Genomic DNA, 22,815 nt, shown 5'->3' with positions numbered 1-22,815 from the left:
AAATTACTCGCTAACTTGTTTTGCAACTATCTAATTACGTAATTTATTTATTCATGGACTCGAGTAGGTACTTCAAAGTCGCGACAAGTTTTGCGAACTGGAGCACCCATAGTTATCTACACATCAAACGCGTGGCATTCAATTTCTCTTCTCTACTTAGATTAGACCATGGGTCACCGCGGAGTTTTGAGGCGCTCGTACTTGTTAACCTTTCCGAAAGTCGTCCAGTGCATTGAGTATCCAACTTTCTAAAATAAAAGCAAAATCGTCTTAGAGCTTCATACGGTTGCCTAAATGTGGGAAAACTGACGAATATACACCATATGACTGTCTCAAAGGTTATCCTAAGGTTCCTTGACCGGATGAAAATGAACCGTAAGTTAGGAGGTGGAGGAAAATCGAGAACAGTTCGCAGAAAACCGAGAGAGCACTGATTGCTATTTTTTTATATTATATGTACAACGATGCAATTTTCCCGGTTGCGCGTTTTGGTAACACTTTGCTGGCGTTTGTACCGATTGGGGAGCTCATCAAGTTTTTTGGTAGAGTCCCGCGTCGACATATTCGAATTCCGCTTGAAATTGACAAAAAAAGAATTAGCATTACCATGAAGTACCAAAGATACGAATAAATAGCCCCTCGATAATTGAGGCAGAACAAAATTAAATCTGCTGCTATTTTCTCTCAGTAAGCGAGATAAACCTTGAAGCTGGGGCTACGTGTTTCTAGAGCTGATGCGTCTTTAGTTTGAGCACACTGCAAATAATCCGCACATTGAACTCAAGCGTTTAACACTTAAATTTGCCGCAACTGGTTTTAAACATAAATTTTATGTGACTTGACACTTAACAACACATTTCTTTGAAAGCTCATTAATTCCAACAGATGTCGCACTTCACACAATCGTCTGAGCTCTCGATCGAGGCAGATCGTTTTCTTGTGCTGTGCATAGAGTAAATCAATATATACATTGTGAAGGTCAACCATTGTTTGGGGCGGTCTTTGTTCGCCGGTGCCTAGGTTGCACGAATGGCTGTTCGGCCATCTATGGGAGCTGTCCATCAATGTCAGCTTCTTTCTCCGAACAGCCTAGATAAGCCATGTAGTGTCGGTAGTGGTTGTTTTAACCGGCTAAGAATTACACTACGGACTACCTGTTCCGGTGGTAACACCAAACAGGGAACCCCAATTCCATAGTGTCATGCGACCCGTGCTATGGGTTAAATTGTTGAGGGGGTTTAAAATATTTTCAATGGCGAACGGAGCCTGGGAAGAGCCGGGCGAACTCCCCAGTAACTGGCTGTGGTCCACTAGGAGGTTGACAACTCTATTATCTTTCTCCGGACAAAACCAGCCTAGAGGCCGCGTGGCATCCTGCGGGTTGAAGTATGTCAGTTATGAAAATAACTGTCAAATTCATTCCCAAAGGTGGCCGCGTCATTTATGAGGAGGCAAAGAGCTTTAGACCGATCAGTCTGACCTCCTTCCTTCTCAAATCAGTGGAACGTTTAATCGACCACTACATTCAGGATGGTAGCTTGGGCGAGCACCCGCTGCATGCAATGCAACATGCATATCAGCGGGGGAAGTCTACTACCACCCTGTTACACAATGTTGTCTACAACATTGAAAAGGCTTTTTCACAAAAGCAATCAAGTTTAGGAGTTTTTCTCGATATTGAAGGTGCTTTTGACAACGTGTCTTTCGAATCCATTTTGGAAGCAGCACGAGATCATGGAGTACCTTCATATATCACGAACTGGATACACACAATGCGTAGCAACCGACATCTGTGCTCATCGTTAAGACAAGTAGAGATGAGGAAACTGAGTGTCTGCGGATGTCCTCAAGGTGGTGTGCTGTCACCACTTCTATGGAACCTTGTCGCCGATAGCTTGTTGAGAAAACTAAATTAGCTTGGGTTTCCGACGTATGGTTTCGCCGATGGTTATCATATAATGATCACCGGTATTTGCATTAACACACTTTTTGATTTGATGCAACAAGCCTTATGTGTTGTTGAGCGGTGGTGTCTTCATGTTGGACTATCAGTTAATCCAAATAAAACCTCAATGGTGCTTTTCACGCAACGAAGGATTACAACCGGAGCTCGTCCATTGCAGTTTTTTGACTCTGAAATTATTGTCGAAGATCAAGTTAAGTACGTTGGGGTAATTCTCGACTCAAAACTTAATTGGACAGCTCACATCGATTTCAGGATCAAGAAAGCTTGCATGGCCTTTGGCCAATGTAGACGGGCTTTCGGCAAATCTTGGGGACTCAAACCCAAGTACATTCAGTGGATCTACACAACAATTGTTAGACCAATACTGGCGTACGGGTGCCTTGTTTGGTGGCAGAAGGGAGAAGTCATGACAATCCAATCAAAGTTAAACCATCTTCAGAGGATGGTCTTGATGGCGATGACTGGTGCTTTCTCGACAACACCTACTGCTGCTCTCGAGGCACTCTTGAACATAAAACCACTACACGTGTTTCTGAAACAAGAAGCACTTTCTTGTGCATACCGTCTTAAGGTTACTGGGCTCTGGAACAGTAACCCAATAGATCGTGTAACTAGCCACACAAGACTGTGGCCCCAAATGGTTACTTGGGATGAATATACACTTGCTCCCAGTGACCTTACACTCACATGTAGTTTTTCTTCTAAAACTTTCAATGTGAGAATTCCTCTTCGTGAGGAATGGCTGTCTGGCTGGATGGAGCGACAACTTGAAGAATACGTAGTTTGTTATACGGACGGTTCTTTGTTGGAGGGCCGAGCCGGTGCTGGTGTTTATTGTCATGAGATGAGATTAAACCAATCTCATTCGCTTGGTAGATACTGTACCGTATTCCAAGCAGAAATCTTTGCGATTCTGTGTGGCGTACAATCCGCACTTCAACAGGGAATTTGCGGTGAAAGAAACTATTTTTGCTCTGACAGTCAGGCTGCCCTGAAAGCACTTAGTTCGGCAGATTCGAGATCGAAATTAGTAATCGCATGTCGAACTCAAATCGAAGAACTTAGCATTTCAAATGCTATCTACCTTCTATGGGTACCCGGTCATTCCGGTATTACTGGAAATGAATGGCTAGAGCTGGCGCTGCGACTGATTTCGTTGGTCCAGAACCAGTTCTACCACTGTCAATAAGTTGGATAAAGCCCAAGATTCGCTCTTGGGCTGCATTCGCCCATTGGCGTAGCTTGCAAACTTGCGTTCAAACAAAGGCTTTTCTGCCGGATGTGAGTCCGAAAATGTCAAGAAATTTGTTGCATTTTTCCAAGCACAACTGCAGTATTCTGGTCAGGGCACTGACTGGACGTTGCAAACTCAATTATCACATGGCTACTATTCAGCGCGCTGAGTATTATTCATCTGATCTTTGTGAATCCGATTACGGAACATCATATTATTTGATATGCAATTGCCCTGTATTAATGCAATTGCGCATCCGGATTTTTGGTTCTCCATACATAGATGAACCTATGTACAGAGAGCTGAAATTTAAGGATATGCTTTTGTTCCTAACCCAGTGTGGTAAAGAGCTATAGTTTTTTAGCCGTATTTGAATGACAATATCTCTTCGGGGGTGTTGTCGTTCTGTTATCTCAATATCCCCTCGGGGGTGTTGATATATCCGCTCACTGTTTGAGTAGAGGTTCTAAATCCCTCCGGGGGTTGGAAGTTTTATTCCTGCTGTTGTAGCACCTGCAGATCGTTCAGCATCACTCCGGGGGTGCAGAATGCTCTGTTTTAATTGTTCTGTGTCGTTGTTTTCCTTACCCCTAACATTACCACTTCCCCAATCCTTCCCATCAGGAGAATGATGAAAAGACGATTCTTGGCAAGGCACAAATCTCCAATCAACATGGGGAACGTGCCATTTGAGCCAGACGCTACTGATTCCTGATTCCTGTGCTGTGCATAGAGTAAATCAATATATACATTGTGAAGGTCAACCATTGTTTGGGGCGGTCTTTGTTCGCCGGTGCCTAGGTTGGTGAAGTGAATAGTGGAATAACCGGACAAGCCGCTATATAAGCTAAGTATCTTTTTTTTCATTTCCCTTTCCCCCGATCTCTTCCCCTTGAATATAAGTTTCATCTCTCATTTACACCACGTGTTATCCTCGTGCCTAAATGGCCGAGGGCGAAGTAACATTGGATGGGAATGATATTCGCATGGATTCATCGGATAAACCCGAAATAACCCTCCCCTGATTCCCCCAATCCTCCTCGCATTAAAACATACCCACCCAGTTCAAATGGACCCTGGGTGGTCTATTTCCGGCCCATCACGAAATCGCTTAATATTTTAGAGTTATTGGCGCCGGTTCGTCGACGGGTTAACGAGAGAAACAGCGATGAGCACTCTTTGGGATACGGCTCGACGTATGCGTAACCGAAACAGTACCAACAAGAACGTGGAATATTCAAGCCAAGAAGATCTGTCCGGACTCTGTGCCGGTACAGAAAACTTACCGCGCCGCGTCTGCTCACGATACCGCGATCAAAACACCGTTTTCGATGGTGGAGTTCTCACTTGCTCTCTTGTCATGCAACAATAACGCCCCGTCGATCTGCAAGGACCATTGCAAGATACCTTGGACAATTTGTCTGTTTGGGCTGGGTATCGAGTTCTCCACGGAGAAAACTGAGCTAGTCGTGTTTTCAAGGAAGCGTGAACCAGCGCATCTATAGCTTCAATTAATGGGTCAAACTATTGCTCAGGTTTCAACTTTCAAATATCTCGAGGTCTGGTTCGACTCTTAAGGAACCTGGGGATGTCACATTAGGTATCTGAAACAGAAGTGCCAACAAAGGATCAACTTTCTCCGTACAATAACCGGAACATGGTGGGGTGCCCACACAGGAGACCTGATCAGGCTGTACCAAACAACAATATTGTCAGTGATGGAGTACGGGAGTTTCTGTTTCCGCTCCGCTGCGAACATACATTTCATCAAACTAGAGCGAATCCAATATTGTTGTTTGCGTATTGCTTTGGGTTGCATGCACTCGACACATACGATGAGTTTAGAAGTGCTGGCGGGCGTCCATCCGCTGAAAAATCGATTTTGGGACCTCTCATATCGATTGCTCATCCGATGCGATATCTTGAACCCGTTAGTAATTGCAAATTTCGAAAGGCTTGTCGAGCTCAATTCTCAAACCCGATTTATGTCCTTGTACTTCGATTATATGGCACAAAATATCAATCCTTCTTCATACTATCCCAACCGTGTCAATCTCTTTCATGCTTCTGATTCAACTATATTCTTCGACACATCCTTGAAAGAAGAGATTCGTGGAATCCCGGATCACATACGTCCGCAAGTGATCCCAAGCATCTTTCATAGTAAATTTCGGGAAGTCGACTGCAACAAGATGTTTTACACCGACGCGACGGGTCAAGCCTCGACGGCTCCACTGGCTTCGGTATATTCGAACAAAACCTCACCGCCTCATTCAAACTCAATGATCCTGCTTCAGTTTACGTCGCAGAACTTGCTGCTATTCAGTATATCCTTGGGGTCATTGATACTTTGCCAGCCGATCATTACTTTATTGTCTCGGATAGTCTCAGTTCAATCGAGGTTATCCGTTCAATGAAACCTAGAAAGCACATTCCATATTTTCTGGGGAAAATCTACAAATAAAATACAAGATTACCTTAGTTTGGGTTCCCTCGCATTGCTCCATTCCAGGTAATGAAGAAGCGGACTCTTTAGCTAAGGCGGGCGCTTTACAAGGTGATATATATGAATGACCAATTAGCTTCAGCGAATTTTGCAGCATTACTCATCAGAGAACCGTCGAAAGTTGACAAACTTCATGGAGCAATGGTGAACTGGGAAGGTGGCTACATTCGATAATCCCTAAGGTATCAACGAAACCTTGGTTCAAGGGGATAGATGTGGGTCGAGATTTTATTCGCGTGATGTCTCGGCTCATGTCCAATCACTACACGCTGGACGCTCATCTCCGGCGTATTGGGCTCGTGGATAGCGGTATCTGCGCTTGTGGCAACGGTTATCACGAGATCGAACATGTTGTCTGGGCATGCACCGAGTACTGTTCTGCCAGATCTCAACTATTCGATTCCCTTCGGGCCCGAGGAAGATCATCCAATGTCCCGGTTCGAGATGTACTAGCAAGCCGCGATCCCCTCTACATGTCCCTTACATACACGTTCCTAAAAACCATCAAATTTAACTGCCCCTATCATCTCTTATCATATCCGGAAGTGCCCTCTTCCGCCTATCGTACCCCAACGATGGTCTGATGCGCCCCCCCCCCCTCTGTCAGCCTTGTCCACCCTCTCTCCCATGTCTCTGATACACAGATGTAGGACTTCACCCCCCCCCCCCCTTGAATATCTTCCCAAAATTTAGGTGCCCCCTATCTTCTAGTTTTAGTTGATCAATATTTAATCTCGTTAAGAAATGCCCAACAGTACCAACAGTAATAGCCCTAATAAATCCCCCCCCCCCCAAATCTTAATAAAATTGAACCACTCCTAATAAGCTTGTAAAATGTTCCCCTTAGTTAATATTTAATTGCTCCAACAATCTCCCTTCTAAAAATCATAAAGTGAATTGCTATACAAAGAACACACAAAATGACCCCCCTCCCCTAATCTTACAAATATTATATTATCCCCTCTTGTATATGTATAAGTTAGCTGTAAAATTCCTTTAGTTTCGTTATATAAAAACAAAATTATATTAAATGTGTAACCTCCTAGTTTAAAGCAATTCAAAATGTAAAACAAAGAAAAAATGGCACCTTTAAGCTAACGCAAACGTGCCTTATCAAATAAACGAATTGAATAAAAAAAACAGTCTAGATCATTTTTGGAAAAACAAAGTATGCAAAGTGGCTTTTTGTGACAAAGTTCTCATGTACAGAAAGTTTCATTAGAATCTGAGAGAGTGCTGCCAACATTTGTTCGAGTTGGCGCAAAATTCGTCAAATGTCTTCTTTGGAGAGTTTTTGACATGGGCTGTGGCCCAACCAACGAATCACGGCTGCAGTAATCAAGTTTGAATTGAATATTATAAAATTTCTTATGAAAGGCATGTGAATAAGTGTTATTTTTCAACTGGGAAGAGTATTATTTGGTCGGTGTTAGGTCAGACCGGACTAAGTGACAGTGCATTGATTTCGAGAAAAACGCGTATAAAGTCTGAATCGCAGCATCCTTTCCATTATAATTGGAAAATAATTTTTGCCATAATTCTTGTTTATTGTTTCATATTTCAAATCTGGTAAAAAGTGGAATGTAGATGAAGAAATTCTTTATCCAGTGCTATCATTAGCTCATTTTTTGATGTTTTGCGACTTAGTCCGGTCTGACTTAACACCGACCATTTGTATGTGATTCTATTAATTTTATAGTTGCGTGAAAACATGAGATTATCGTTAAATTAAATAAACTAGTTTTTCATGGTACGGTTTAGTTGTAATATTTTCTTTTTTAAAACCATCTAATGAATCATTTTGAAAGAACACTGTTCAATAAAAAAAACAGTAAATTGAAGAGAAGCCTTCACACCGAGCGTGTAACAAATATTTTTAGCGATGACATTATGTGGGCATTAGACTGGTTCAATTTTTGACTTTTAGCTCCACCAGGCTTTATTGATTCCTTTTATGACCCTTAGTAATTGTGCAAATTTTGGTACCGATCGGTTGTGTCTACGGACCCTCCAAAAATTTCAAAGTTTATATGGAAATTAGTATGGAAAATCGGTTAAAATTGAAAATAAATTCTTAAAAAATCATCTCATCAATCAATTCATAAGAACACTATATATTTCTAAAGGTATTCTTCAACTAAACACATTCGTGGAACATTTTAAGTTTGTAAAAATTCGCTGAGAAAAGTTATTAACTAAAGAAGCAGCATGACTTCAAAACAAGTGGATTTTATTATTAATCATAGCAACCCTGTTTGAATAACTGCATCTACCATACGGGAGCGGTTGGTGGTAAGCCTAGTTTATCATTATCCTGTCAGAAATATTTTAATCCACCTAGTGGTGCAATTGTGCCTATCTCATTTATCAAAGCTATGATTTAATAGCTGGTTAAATATAACATTATGGAAATCTTTATTGCATTCTTATTACTCTTAGTAAGTATATATGAGTGCACAACTGCCACGATCCTGATGAGCAACTTGTCGACACTGACACACTTTTGAAATAAACAAAAATATAATATTTAATTAGCTCAATCAGCGTGAGTTCAATGTTGTATTCATGTTAACATATTTTGAAATGCAGGGTGATGAGGGATGGCATGGGGGTAATTAGTGGTAGAGGAGGATGTTTTGGTAACAACCTAACATATTTTGGTATACGGTTAGGTGAAGGGGGAATGCGGGTGTGAGATCGGTATAAAATGGGGGAGAGGTGAAAGAGTTGGGGAGGGGTTGGAGGGGGGCGGAACAGCCAACTTCATATTATACCTTCCATTTGAGACTAGGTTAGTGAAAATTGGTCCAGTCATCACCGAAGTGGCTTTAGTTCTGGAATTTGCTCAAAACCCGGGACTTCCGGAATTATCGATAGTGGATAATAGATTCAGCATCAGTTATCTAGGTCAGCGAATCGAAGTAATTTGATGTCCATTTCAATAGATTTTTGACCTATGAGGTATTACGATTGTACCGGTTTATATGAGAAATTCGCATGTGACCGCAATAACCAACCTGTAACTCCGGAACCAAAATTCAGTACTGAATGAAATTCAACAGCAGTCAATGGAAGTATTAGATCTTTATTTTGAAATCAAGTTTGTAAAAATTGGTAAAAGTTCGCTGGAAAATAGGCGAGATATTAGCTAAGGAACATGGCGAGTTCCCTGGGGGCATCAAGAACCGTTAAAGGTTATAGTTACAGCTACTTTGACTGGTCATTAGTGATCTAGACCTGCAAATCCGAGTAATATTGAACCTATTTGAATATGTATTACATCTTTCGGACACCATGGTGTTACCAGTTTATAAGAGAATTTGCTATGTGACCGTACTCTTCAACTCGTAATTCCGGAACCGGAAGTCGCATCACCTAAGAATTTAATAGCAGTTATACCGGTTAGGAGCGTTATACCGTTCATTTGAAACTAAGATTGTGCAAATCGGTTCAGCCATCTCTGAGAATATTGTGTGACATTATTTGACACACACATATATACGCATTCAGCCATTTTGCGATCTCGACGAACTCAAGCGAATGGTATAAGAGACTCGGTCCGGCCGGCCTCGGTTAAATTCTGACCGATTGCATTACCTTTCTATATGAAAAAGGCAAAAAGGTGCAAAATCAACCAGTCCCAAAAAGTCTACTTTTCTCAAAAAAAAATCGGGATAACCTAAAATCTTGACGTTTCATGCATGCTAAGGACATTTGGTGTCAAAAATACGAATTCAATTTCTGAAATTCCATGGGGTCCCTCCTTTTAAATAAAAATTTTAATTCCGGCTTATGTGGGGATTTCTTATGTGACTGGACGATTCATTCCATTTTTGCGGAGCCCTAAAACCGATCCGTACGAAATTTCATAATAGTCTATAAGGATAACATTCCTTTCATTTGAGACTAAGTTTGTGAAAATCGGCCCAACTGTCTTCGAGAAACTTATGTGAATTTTTTAGTTTTCAAAGATGGCCATTTTCCGGGCACTTCCAGAACCGTCTATGGTGGTCAATGATCCCAACAAGATTTCGATGGGCCTTCAGTAACCTAGAACTGCAAATGCAAGGTGTTTGGTTCCTGTTTTGGCAAAAAAAAATTTCATTTTGCATTCATCTCGGTATTGGTTTGAATAGGAGTTTTCTCTGTGACCACACTCCGCAACCGGAAGTTGGAATACAATTTAATAACAGTTTTTGGGGACGCAACGTTTGTTTGAGACTAAGTTTGGTCAAATCGATCCGATCGATGTAACTGTTATTCTGAATTTAGATACTTCCGCTCTGGCTTCCGGAACCGTCGATGGTGACCAATGTAGCCAGAGACTTTGAATGACTGTTAGTGACCTAGAACTACAAATTCAAGCAGTTTGGAAATATTTTCACCTTTTTACATTCATCACCGTATATGCTTAAATCGGGATTTGGCGCGTGTTCGTACTCATCACCCTGTAATTCCGGAACCGGAAGTCGGATCAATTAGAAATTCAACAGCAGTCAGTGGGAACGTTGTACCTTTCATTTGAGTTTGTAAAAATCGGTAAATAATTCGCTGAGAAATAGGTATGCCATTAACAAGGGCATCAAGAACCGTCATAGGTGACCAATGTGGTCAAAGCGACTTCGATGGGTCATTAATGATCTAGACACGCATTTTTTCCCGTCTCAGGGATTTCTTGAATTTTTTTAATGCTCTCTAAAACTACAAGAGGCAGCCCTATGCTGCTGCTGCTGCGTTTGTGGGCGAAAGCGCGGGTTGTCTCTTCCGACCGGCCGGGACTACAACGGCCGAGTTCTCTCGGAATGTCGTTGGCTGCTCCGGCAGCGGTCCTTGGCGTTTAGCTAGGGAGGTGAGCTTGGCTCCTTTGTTGGAACCTCCCTAGCGACGTTGGGAGGAATCGCCGGATCGTTTACTCGCCGTTAACGATCCCAGAAGTAACCGCAGTGCACTTACCAGGGGGAACCTTTGTCTGCCCTGCTTCGTTCTCCTTGACAATTAGCTATAGAGGAGAGCTTGGCTCGTTTGACTTATCCTCTATAGCGAGAACGACCGAAGTCGTGGTTCCTTTTTGTTTAGCTGGGGAAGCGAAAGCACTCCTTTACACTTAGCCAATAGGGCGAACCGGCACCGTACACTTCACTAGTGCCCGAACGACGGGCCGGCACTTTTAACGAAACTGTCCCGAGAAAACTTATTCACGGACGTCTGTAGATCGTCGTGGTTCGTCACTATCTATCTTTCACGATGGCCGCCTTTTTCACTCGACCAAAGAACCACCAACTAAACGCACCGCCGCATAGCTGTCTTTGCTATGGTACAGCATAGTCAGCAATCACTTTTGCAGCAGGGGAAAGCGGTGACCTACCTAAGCCCTATGCTATTAATATACAAACATAAAACAACATTTTCTACACCTATCTGCACGCACAAAATCGTTCACAAACGCGAAATTATACAAAAATTAACAAGCTAAATGTGAACGGTATCGAACAGCTGTGAGCATAACATTAAGTAAACAAATACACTCTACGGAGTGTATACGCAAAAAAGGGTATATTTCCACCCAGTGCTAAATTGTTACCCTGATGGGTTACACGGGGGGGGGCTTTGAGAATTAAAAAAAAAAATATTTTTTGCAATGCCCTAATGCTCCTACCACTCACTATTTTGTATCTTTATTTACTAGCAATTTAATCCTCTCAAACAGAGCTTATGAAAGTCACTCAAATTCAAAGAACAAATATATTTAGAACAACAACAATTTTTAAAAACTAAAATCGGGATATTATAATGACAGCGAAAAATTTTCACCTTCACCGTCAACGGTTGCTACGATCCATCTCCAAGAAGTATTTTTGTGCGATATGCGCAAAAAAAATTGAAAATTCATCGTGAGATGGCTGAATTACAAGCGTGTAAAACCTGACCACTTTACAAAATTTACATTACATTACAAAATACCCTATACTAAGCGTCCGATTTACAGTTCATTCGGAATTTCTCATCAAAGTGTCTTTTGCCAGTTGACGTGTATGATTTAATCATGTTTTTTGAGTACTAGTAATTGCGTAACAAAATTTACCAAATTGCCAAATGCTTCACTCTAAAATGATAAAAATCGATCTGGAATTAAAAACAAATGCTCGAAGGTGATGTAAGTAGTTTGAGTGAGTGTTGTTCCAATTCAACAGACGATTGTAATTGGAAAGAGAATTAGAAATAGTAAAGGTTTACAATCATAGCAAAATAATAGTATTTATTTCAGTGAAAGTTTCGACCGAATTAAAAAAGAAAAATATTTTGATAATTTTATCGCATTCCAGTTGTTGTCGATTCGCTGCTTAGCTCCTATCCCAAGCAGTTTAATATTAACTGCTAACATTGGAAACAACGCAAAAATACAATTCGCACTTCGATTTCTCTACCCGCTATTGACGCCACCTTATACATACATTGATTATCACGAATAATCGTTTGTAAACATACAAAAAATATCCACCCCGAAAAGGCTAATTCTCTTAGCACCTCGTTATCACCACTTAGCCCCATACACCGACCGTGATCGTGGTGGCGAAGAAAATAACGAGATCACCCCACGTTGAAGCTTTATTTCGCCTCCCAATTGGCACCTTTCTGTTCACTCCGGTTCATGGCAATATACGCGGTATCGCCTAGCAACGAAAGCACCCGGTAATTAGTTTCTCTTCTTCCACTGTTTCGCCCTATCGGTGCTATAAATGCTCGTCTGCTATAATGACAATTTAAAAGACTAACTTTCGGCGTTTGATGGGTTGGTGTTTTAATCAATTACGTTCATTTTTTCCACATGCAGAACTACTCACCAAATATCTGGCACCCGAGGACCGGGAACTGCAAAACGAATTGATCGATCGGCTGTCCGAGTACTGCGAAAAGAAGGTCACCAACCACACGCTGGACAAGTTTGATCCACCGTACGTGTGGAATTTTTACCACTCGTTCTACTTTGCCTTCATCGTGTGCTCAACGATTGGTGAGTTTCGTGTCTGATTGTATCGTAGGTGAAGAATAACTAATTGTTTTTCGCTCAGGTTACGGCAACATTTCCCCAAACAACACCTTCGGCAGGATATTCATGATTTTCTACGCACTGATCGGACTCCCAGTGAATGGATTCTTCTTCGCCTACTTGGGTGATTTTTACGGAAAGACGGTAATCATCATATTTGTACAACTTGGAACGTACTTATTGTTTTCATTTTTTTTTCACATTTCAGTACATCCGCTTGTATCGACGTTACAAAGCATACAAACTATCCGCCAATTCGCACTACGTCCCGCGAAAGCTCAGCCTGATTGGACAGATCATTCTGTACCTGATACCGGGCATTGTGATATTTATCTTCATTCCCGGTTGCATCTTTTGCTACTTCGAGAAATGGCCGTACGATGTCGGCGTGTACTATGCGTTTGTGACACTGACGACTATCGGATTCGGGGACTACACGAGCACGTTTGAACCATCGCAGCAGCATGAATTTGGAAAAGTTTTCGTTGTTTACCAGATATTTGTGGTGCTGTGGTTCTTCGCCGGAGTAGGCTACGTCTTTATGATTTTGGGTTTTATAGCAAAGTAAGTTTTCGGGAGGGTTTTGATTGCAGGGTCGAGCGGAACTAAAAACAATTATTTTTTTCGCAGGGGCCTAGCACACAAGAAAGTACAACGGCTGCAGAAGTTACTGGCTTTGAATGTGATGGAAACTCAGCAGCGCGTCTGGAACGGTGTGACCAAAGACGTTAGTTATCTAAGAAAGATTCTGAACGAAGTCTACATGCTTAAGTTCAAGGTATACTACGCCACTTAGAGGATTGGTGATCGAATAATCAACATTTTCCTTTCTAGCCTGTCTACAATGAACCAGCGGATAGGTACATAGGTGCCAACATCGGCCGTTCGGAATCGTGTCCGGAATTGACGATGTACCAAGGTCCAGAATTCGATCCGATAGAAATAGCTCGGAAGCGGGCCCGCTCGATGTGTGTACCGGATGGTGACCTACTGGAGAAATCCAAATCAACCGTCAGTGTGTCGTCGATCGGTCGTCGTCTGTCGGACACCGATCTGAACCGAATCAACCGGGAAAAGACATTTGGAATACAGGCGATGATTCAGCCGGCAGAGCTACTGGCTAGAGTTGTAACCGCACTGGGGAATATAACCACCATCGATGAGGACCGACAGAGTATCCTGGAGCAGGCGTCGAATACCGCGGGAATAAACTGTTTCTCGGACTCTCAAATTCTGAACAGTGAACGTACATCTTCAGGATGGTCTATGGCAGGTTTTGAGAAAAACAGTTACTTGGCACCTCCGCCGATGCGACCCCGGGCATCCTCAGATATTGGACTACCTCCTATACATCCACCGACGGTGAGAATACACCTTATCATCAAATCCACCCAACAAAACTAACCATTCACATTTCTAGAATCTCAACGATTGGACCTGGAGCGTCGGGGACAACATCCAGATCAAGGAGATGATGAAGGTTCGTCAAAAAGCGCAAAAATCCCGAGATAATTTGCTGCGGGCAGCAATCAGCAACAGTAAGCAGTACGGTTCGAATAACTCGGTTCGGGACGAATTTCAACCACCTGCTTCGACTACGAATCGCACCCTGCTGCAACGACTCAACCCCTTCCGAAAGCGTTCCACCGCTTCCGAGTCCAGAAAGAACTCAGTTTTCGATGCGGAGGCTCCTCGCCCCGTGAACAGCTATTTGGCCCAGACCGCTAAGGGCCGAGCCTCGATGTTTGCTTACCCTCCGCAGCAATATCTGACGGCAACAGCAACCGGACGCAGAAGTTTATTCTCGCTTCCAACGAACGATGAACATCAAGTTCTTGAAACTACTACTATTGGTGATCTGATACGGGCTCTGGAGATCATGCACAGTCAAGCCACCATGCCTAGCGCTGAAGTAATATCCGAGCAGTATGAGTCACCGAAACGCAAGATCGGAACAGCTACCCCTCCCAAAGTTCCTTCGCTGATGAACCTCTTCACGAATACCGTGCAGGACACCGGACCTCGAAGAGGCTCTCTCAAGGTTCCCATCGGAGGACAATCGTTTAACAATCCCCTTCAACCTAGTCTTCTCAATCCAAATCCAGCGCCACCGGAAAACCCACCACCTTACAGTACGGCTACCGGTTATTCCAGTTCCCCCATTCCCATTCGTCGACGTTTCAGCGTCCGTCCATCCAGTCTAGCCTTCCCACCGGGCCAATGCCCCCGATCGGGCAGCGTTTCACTAGACAACAACTCACCACCAACTGCGTCTTCCGCTTCCCTGTACATCCCTACAACGACGTTACAACGTCGGCTTTCCGCTCGACCTAGTCCACTTTCAAACCAGAATCAAAGTCTCCTTCAAGTTCCTTCGATGATCGGAAGTCTTGGAACCATAGCCAGTGGCTCATCTCTCAAACCGAAACCCTGGCGTCCGACGCTGCTCCGATCGGATTCGGAACATCCGGTAGCACCGACGCCGACGCAACAAACACCCGTTCTCAGGCCCCGAACCCGTCACAGTAGCCTGGGTCAGATGGAATATCGAAAGCGTACCGATTCTAGTTGACCGACGACGACGACGCCTACTGCGAGTATAGATTAAGATGACAAGTGGAACTAATCAGTATTGCCTTATTAAATATAATGAATAGCCATTGCTAGAAGTGATCAGTAAAACTGATAGCCATTCCGCTAGGTCTAAAATACAGAAACCTAATTCCAGTCAAGTGGTTGTGTTACAAAAAGTCTTTTCGAATAAACTCATTTAGACAATATTATTATTAGGGTAAGAGCAGTGAATAGCATTTTAGTACAACTAAATATTCCTGAATCACTTAACGTTAGCCATATCGATTTAAAGGAAGTAGACATAACTTAGACAGTTTTACCAAATGTTAAGATTTAAGCCCTAACATTCTTTAAACGATAGTGTAGCTTTAATAAAGAACAACAAGATTTGACAATCCGATTATCCTACTTTTTTATCGTAGAGTATTTCGAACGTTTTACGCGATAATACATCACCCGATTCGAGTTTGAAGAAACATACAATTTTTTCCTGCTCTGTGCGATTTTCATTCAACATCTTCACTCATTAAAGAAAGGGATCCTTGGAACAGTCGACCCGTTCACCTCACGCACGACCAACTCGAATCGCTGACAGCGCCGTCGATCTCAACTATGTGAGCGGACATCTAGACGGGGTAGTCATTGATAAAAGACTTATAGTCGATAATGTTATTTGCTTGCTCTAGACAGGATATAACTATTCTAAGCTTATCTGGAGATATTTGTCACGGCTGAATATTTCTTTCGATATCTTAGAATGCTTAGCGAATTAACTTTAAATACACCCAAAACGGCCAGCTCAGATTTTGTGTTTTTAGGGCTCACAATCTTATTCCCAAAAGCAATCCTTTTTGAACATTGAGCTGTTCGCGCACAATTCGAGATGAGCGTTGCGCTCACGAAAAAAACGATGACACACACTCACACACAAGGAAACTTTGTTAGTATTTGCTTTCGTATCTTTCTTCTACACCGTACATTCCCCACACCTAACTACCACACGCAATCTCATCATTATTGCTGCTGCATTGCTTTTTGTTTCGTTATTTCCTCTGCTTCTATAAATAGCTCATGACCTGAAACATCTAGCAAAAAAATTCTGATATCAGATTCTAGATTGGAACCAACAAACTTCTATTCGGTAAAAACACTTCATTGACGCATTTTGCTTTGTACCATTTCTCCGCTGTTATTAATATTTCGTTTGTATGTATGTGTTGCGAACTAAGCCTTACTAGAAAAAAAAAGATTAACGGGTAGCATCAGGACTGGAACCGACAAACATATACTCGCTAAAACGCTTACTTTACACCTTAGACCATAACGACACATAATGAGTAAACATTCGAGTGAGCTATATAAACTTCTCACCACTGCAGCAGCGATCACAAATGGGACAGCATGGAGACGATGGTATGTATTATTCAAGTTATCTCTGTACTGCATGAGCAAACAGCGTCTAGCTATGGGGTACGATGTTGTAATGCACAAGTATGAGGTTGGTTGAACACTAACGAATCGTTTGGGAGCTTTTCGCTCACAGTTCGAGAGCGAAAAAAACAGATGCATTTCCGCTCTCAAAGATTCGTTTTGGGTGCACTGATATGCCCCGTAATCAACAGCTCCGTCCGTCGCCTTCAAACACCTAGCGTCAACTGAATGCTCATAATGTTTGTGTCAGTGGAACAGCAAACTGTTGCCAAACCTCGCGACAAAAAACTCTACTCGACGCTACGAAACGAAATGCCAGTGCTGCGTCATTGATGATGACACCAACATCAACGCTGATATCAAACAGTTGCCGGGACAGGAATATTTCACGGGTAAGGACTGCTGTGAATGGCCGTTTCAAACGGAAGAAGCTGTCGAAATTCGCTTCGAAGTACCTGATTTGTCAGACCATGAAATATGAGATTTGTAAAACTGTGTGCCTCCAAAACGGCTTTGGTTAGTGTAAAGGTAGCACCATTAGAAACAGTTGTTTTGGCTTAATTTGGCGTCATGACATTATTTCAAAACCGTAGAAGAAGGGTATGCGGATATTTCGGTGGATTTTATGCCATGAACCCACCAAACTGTCCTGAACTCCATCCGATCGAAACCTATTGACCATGATTACGCTCGTACTTCGAAAGGCTTCTCAGTCTGACAGGTTACGAGTGTGAACCCGTCGAGGTTCACAAAAGAGCCCTCGTTAATGATGCGTGCTGTTGATTGTGAGGTACTGGTTGCGGCTTTTGCGGATATTATGGCATTAACGATTTTTTCTTATCGTAATTTATGGTCATTAAAAAGTGTAAAAAGTTGTCTGTTTAATGACACCGCATTGTGTTTTGTTTTCCTGGGTTACCTAGGAAGAAATATTATCCAGAATAACTTTGCCGAAAACAGTAACTTGCTAAGTTTTTTTTTTATAAAAATGCTATTATGATTTTAATTACAGGTTTAATTTATCGCGGAAATTTATTATTTCTGTCAACAGTGCTAATGTACAAGTAACATTGGTTCAGTGTATTTTCACCGATTAGTTGTTTGTGTTGATCGCTCCAGTTATTTTTTTAATATTTGACGTGATTTGTGCCGTTTAATCATCGTTTATCGTATCAGTCGATTCTAAATTTTGTTTGCGCCCTTGATATTGTGAAGTTTTAAAGTATTTTCTGCAAATTTTGTTTTTGTGTTGTGAAAAATCCAGTGAAAATCGAGATTGTTTACATACACGCGGGTAGAGGAAAGTATTTCCCACATCATAACATGGCGCACAGTGAGACGAAAACGAAAAGTCGGATCTAGGGCGGGTAGAAAATCGGCATTATGACAAGTGCATGCGATCACTGCGCGAAAACCGTCAAATCGGACGATGACTTTATCGAATGCATGGGATTTTGCAAAAATGTGTCAAGTTGATGAAGTTTGCTCGCTTTCGCGACACCGTTTCCTCGCTTGGATGTGTTATCACCGCTATCGTTGGGAAAACGGATGACGCCTGTGCTGAACTAAAGGCAGAATTATCAAAAAATAACCAGAAAATTTCGCACCTCGCCAGAAAGGTTTCAACAGCCACTCCAGTCCGGCCAAATTCCGGCACCTCTCAACCACCTCAGAAACGTCGTCGCGAGGATAGCCCTGATCCGAGCAGTATTCTTGTCGGCGGTCGAAAGCTAGTCGATAATGGCAACATTCTCACAGTTCCACCTCCCACTCCGTTGCTCTGGATGGATCTTTCCCGCTTTCATCCCAGCGTTAGCAAGGAGACTGTCGAAAAAATGTCCAAAGAAGGGCTAAACTGCAACGAGGAAATAAAGGTTATTCCGCTTGTTAAAAAACGCATAGACGTCAGTACTCTGAACTTCATATCCTTCAAATTTGGAGTTCACCCAAAGTACCGTGAAGCAGCTCTTAACTCTGACACATGGCCGCAAGGCATATTGTTCAGGGAATTTGAGGATAGCCGTACCCAGAACATTTGGTGCCCACCGACTGAATTTCCTTCGCCCTCGGAAACCGCATGTATTCCGCTAATGCAACCTGGCCCATCAACCCTACAGAGGACTCCGCAACGATTGGCAATGCCACTATACCAAGTTACACCGCCATTGTGAAGGAGTGTCGACGCTGATCGCATACTGGGACGCAACGCAGTTGGTACAATGGAAGCCCTCGATCCCCCCGCTACAGTCGAGCCCTTACAGCCAGCGTTCAGCAGTCGTCCCGGTCCTGTATGTGTGGGTGGAGAAGGGGTCTTCCAAGCCGCCTTTCTCGGCAAGTATTATACAAATTGTAACGATACAACGGTTGAACCGATTCACGCTTCTAGTTCATCGTCCAACTCTCGTCGTAAGCTACTACCGTCCCGTTTCTGCTCTCCGCATCGCACCATCGGGGTTCGCAGTTGGCACTATGGAAGCCCTCGATCCCCTCGCCACAGTCGAGCTATTGCAGCCAGCGATCATCAGTCGTCCCGGTTCTGTGTGTGGGATGGGGGAAAGGGTCTTCCAACCCGTCACAAATGGCAAGTATACATCTGATCCGAACACTTCAAGCGCTGATGTATTCTTCGCTTCCAGTTTTTTGCCTTTTGCTCCGACAGCTTGTTATCAGATGCCAACAATTTCTCTCGACGACGACGATAGTCGTATTTTGTAGCGCGACGCAGTTGATTCGAGATGGCTCGAATCCCTCACCACAGTCGACCAAGCGACCGTGAACCGTTCCGATACTGTTCGTGGGATTGACGAAAGGATCTTCCTACACGGCAACATGGCTTCGCTCTCTGCTGTACTTGATCCGTCCTCCACCAACATCGAGGTTTACTACCAGAATGTTGGTGGCTTAAATTCATCAACGGACAGCTATTTGCTCGCGACTACGGGATGCTGTTACGACGTTATCGCCTTGACCGAGACGTGGCTCGACAACCGTACTCTGTCTCGCCAGGTCTTTGGTTCAACATTCGATGTCTACCGCTGTAACCGCAATGCCCTCAACAGCCACAAGAAGTAAGCCGTGGTATAAAAGCCCGAGTGATCAACAATGACCAGTGGGCGAGCTGCGAGCAAGTGTGGATATCAGTGAAACTTGCCGATCGCTATCTGTTCCTGTGTGTTGTGTATTTTCCACCTGACAGAATTCGTGATTCCAGCCTGATCGATGTACATCTTTCCTCCGTTTCTTTTATCGCCTCGATCGCCGCCCCGTCTGTTATACTGGGCGACTTCAACTTACCTGGCTTGACGTGGTGCCAGGCAAGTAATGGTTTTCTACGATTGGATATCGAAAAATCTGCGCATATTAACAATGCCAGTTGTATTTTGGACAACTACAGCAGTGCAACTCTTCGGCAAATTAATAATGTCACCAATGAGAATGGACGTACATTGGACCTCTGCTTTGTAAGTGCCCGGGACTACGCTCCGTACTGCTGCACTGCACCGATTCCTTTAGTCAAGCAGGTGCGTCATCGTCCCCCACTACATATTGTATTCGCTGGTAACCTAGGAGTGAACTACTTTCAACTCAACCACGACCAACCATTCTTGCAGCAAATGTCAAACTGAAAGCATCTTGTTCCCCGGGTCCAGATGGTGTTCCCTCGATTTTTGTCAAAAAGTGCATCAGCGGTCTTCTTGAACCACTTCGGCGAGTCTTCGAGCTATCACTCACTACTGCTACATTCCCTTCCTGCTGGAAAGCAGCGCACATGTTTCCAGTTCATAAAAAGTAGACCTGTGCGCCGCCGCGCCACGCCGCCGCCGCCGGTAAATTTCAACAAACGCCGACGTCGAAAGGTAGACCGGCGGCGCGCCGCCGACGCTTTTTTCTCACGCCGACAATTCCCGAACTCGAAAATCATTAGCTCATAATTTTATCCACAAATCTATGAACATTGTCTATGGTCCGAATATACGACGTTAACTGATTCATGATTTATCACATATTGATCTTTATTTGGTATTAGTGGTTGTGAATTAGATCACTAAGTTAACAAAGTCTTGATATTTTCTCGTAAATCATTACACGACACTCGGAATATAATTCATGGATCCATTCTTGCTTTGTCAACTGGTTATGATTGCGAGCATATAAGTTACTATTCACCATTCGTGGAATGGTCCACAAATTCAAAAAAAACACATCCACTTTCAAGATATAGTTGATTCCTTATATGTTAGACACGATTCACCAGTCGAGCTCGTGAAACTGTTCATGATATAGTTCATAAAGTAATAAAAATTCACATAATCTTAATATACTTACGTAAACAATTACAAAGAATTCAGACTATTACTCATGGATTATTCGCTATACTCTTTGGTTTTGAAATTTCTATGTGAGCTATTGTGTACAACTGCTAGCAACCAGACTCATAGGCGCGAGTATTAGATACAAGGAAACTACTAGGACCTGTAACCAGGGTTGCCACTATTTTTCAAAGAAAATCTGGCAGTTCAATTAAAAATATCTGGCAAAATCTGGCACTTGACAGCGACCTCATAGTCATCGAAATTTGGCATATATTATAGTTTTCGTAGAATGTGCATCAATCGATTTTTGTAAAATTTGGGACCCAAATTTCCAAAATGTGTGTGTAGCCGCTTCCAAAACTTAAAAATCTGGCAGAATGAGAGATTTGTCTTTTTGTCTGGAAGCTGCCAAAACCTCTGGCTGTGCCAGATAAATCTGGCATAATGGCGTCCCTGCCTGTAACCCTGTTATTCTTTCGTTTAGATTCAGTGTAATTTTCGAAATTTAATGAAACTGCGCTGAGCACCAAAAATACATTACCTAGCCACAATTCATGTCCGTGAAATAATTAAGGAAACTATAAGACGCGTGACTCTGTGTAAAAAATCCGACGGTAAGACTAAAATATCAAGATAACACGACGAGAATTTACGAAAATCGTTGCACAATCGTTCAATTCTTGACTTTTTGCCTTTCTCATATAAAGAAAGGCTATGCAATCACTGTAAAAATTGACTTTTTAACCGAGGCCCGGAGGGCCGAGTGTCATACACCATTCGATTCAGTTCGTCGAGATCGGCAAATGTTTGTGTGTGTGTATGTGTGTGTCATTTAAACTCACACAATTTTCTCAGAGATGGCTGAACCGATTTTCGCAAACTTAGTTTCATCTGAAAGGTATAACGCTCCCATAAGCTGCTATTGAATTTTTAGTTGATCCGACTTCCGGTTCCGGAGTTACGGGTTGAAGAGTGCGGTCACACAGCAAATTCCCTTATAAACTGGTACCACCATGATGTTCAAATGAAGTAAACATATCAAAATTGATGTAACATTACTCTAGTTTGCGGGTCTGGATCACTAATGATCAATCAAAGCAGCTTTGACCACATTGGCCACCTATGACGGTTCATGACGCCCCCGGGGAACCCGCCAAGTTCCTAAGCTAATATCACACCCATTCCCCAGCGAATTCTCCACCGATTTTTACAACCTTGATTTCAAATGAAAGATACAGTAATACCATTGAATGCTGCTGAATTTCATTCGGTTCTGACTCTTGCTTCCGGAGTTACAGGGGTGTTAGTAAGCATACACTGGAATTTCCCATATAAATCGGTACAATCATAATACCTCAGAGGCTAAAAACTAATGAAATGGTCACCAAATTACTTCTAATCGGAGATCTAGATCACTGATTGCCAATCAAACATTCTTTGAATATATTGTCCACTATCGACGATTCCGGAAGTCCGGAATTCCGGGCATATTCCACAATTAAAGTCACATCGGTTCTTCGGTGATGACTGAACCGATTTTCTCAAACCAAGTCTCAAATGGGAGGCAAAATATGCAGTTGAGTATTGCATCGCCGCCCCTCCCCCTCCCCCGCCTTGCCCTTACACCTCCCTCCTTCATCACTCACCTCCCCTTGGACCACCCTCACGCCCGCATTTCCTTCATCCACCCCGTATACCGAAATAAGAGGAAGGACTTCTGACGCATCCTCCACTCCCACTCTA

The 22,815-nt window shown here is 42.9% G+C and overlaps 1 protein-coding gene across 2 annotated transcripts in view; it reads left to right on the top strand.

Moving 5' to 3' along the window:
- The window catches only part of LOC131685283 (open rectifier potassium channel protein 1), an 83,736-nt gene extending 68,013 nt beyond the window's left edge, over positions 1 to 15,723 (top strand). For both annotated transcript variants that reach the window (XM_058968891.1, XM_058968890.1), the window contains exons 3-8: positions 12,539 to 12,718; positions 12,777 to 12,898; positions 12,963 to 13,318; positions 13,385 to 13,532; positions 13,589 to 14,116; positions 14,175 to 15,723. In XM_058968891.1, coding sequence (XP_058824874.1) covers positions 12,539 to 12,718; positions 12,777 to 12,898; positions 12,963 to 13,318; positions 13,385 to 13,532; positions 13,589 to 14,116; positions 14,175 to 15,326 — 2,486 coding nt within the window. In that variant the 3' untranslated portion in view covers positions 15,327 to 15,723. The remainder of the gene's footprint in view (positions 1 to 12,538; positions 12,719 to 12,776; positions 12,899 to 12,962; positions 13,319 to 13,384; positions 13,533 to 13,588; positions 14,117 to 14,174) is intronic.
- Positions 15,724 to 22,815: the final 7,092 nt, after the last annotated feature.

The sequence above is a fragment of the Topomyia yanbarensis genome, chromosome 2 (genome assembly GCF_030247195.1).
Source record: "Topomyia yanbarensis strain Yona2022 chromosome 2, ASM3024719v1, whole genome shotgun sequence".
Lineage (NCBI taxonomy): Eukaryota > Metazoa > Arthropoda > Insecta > Diptera > Culicidae > Topomyia > Topomyia yanbarensis.
Note: the sequence above shows the minus strand (reverse complement) of the source record. Positions and strands in the feature narration are given on the sequence as shown.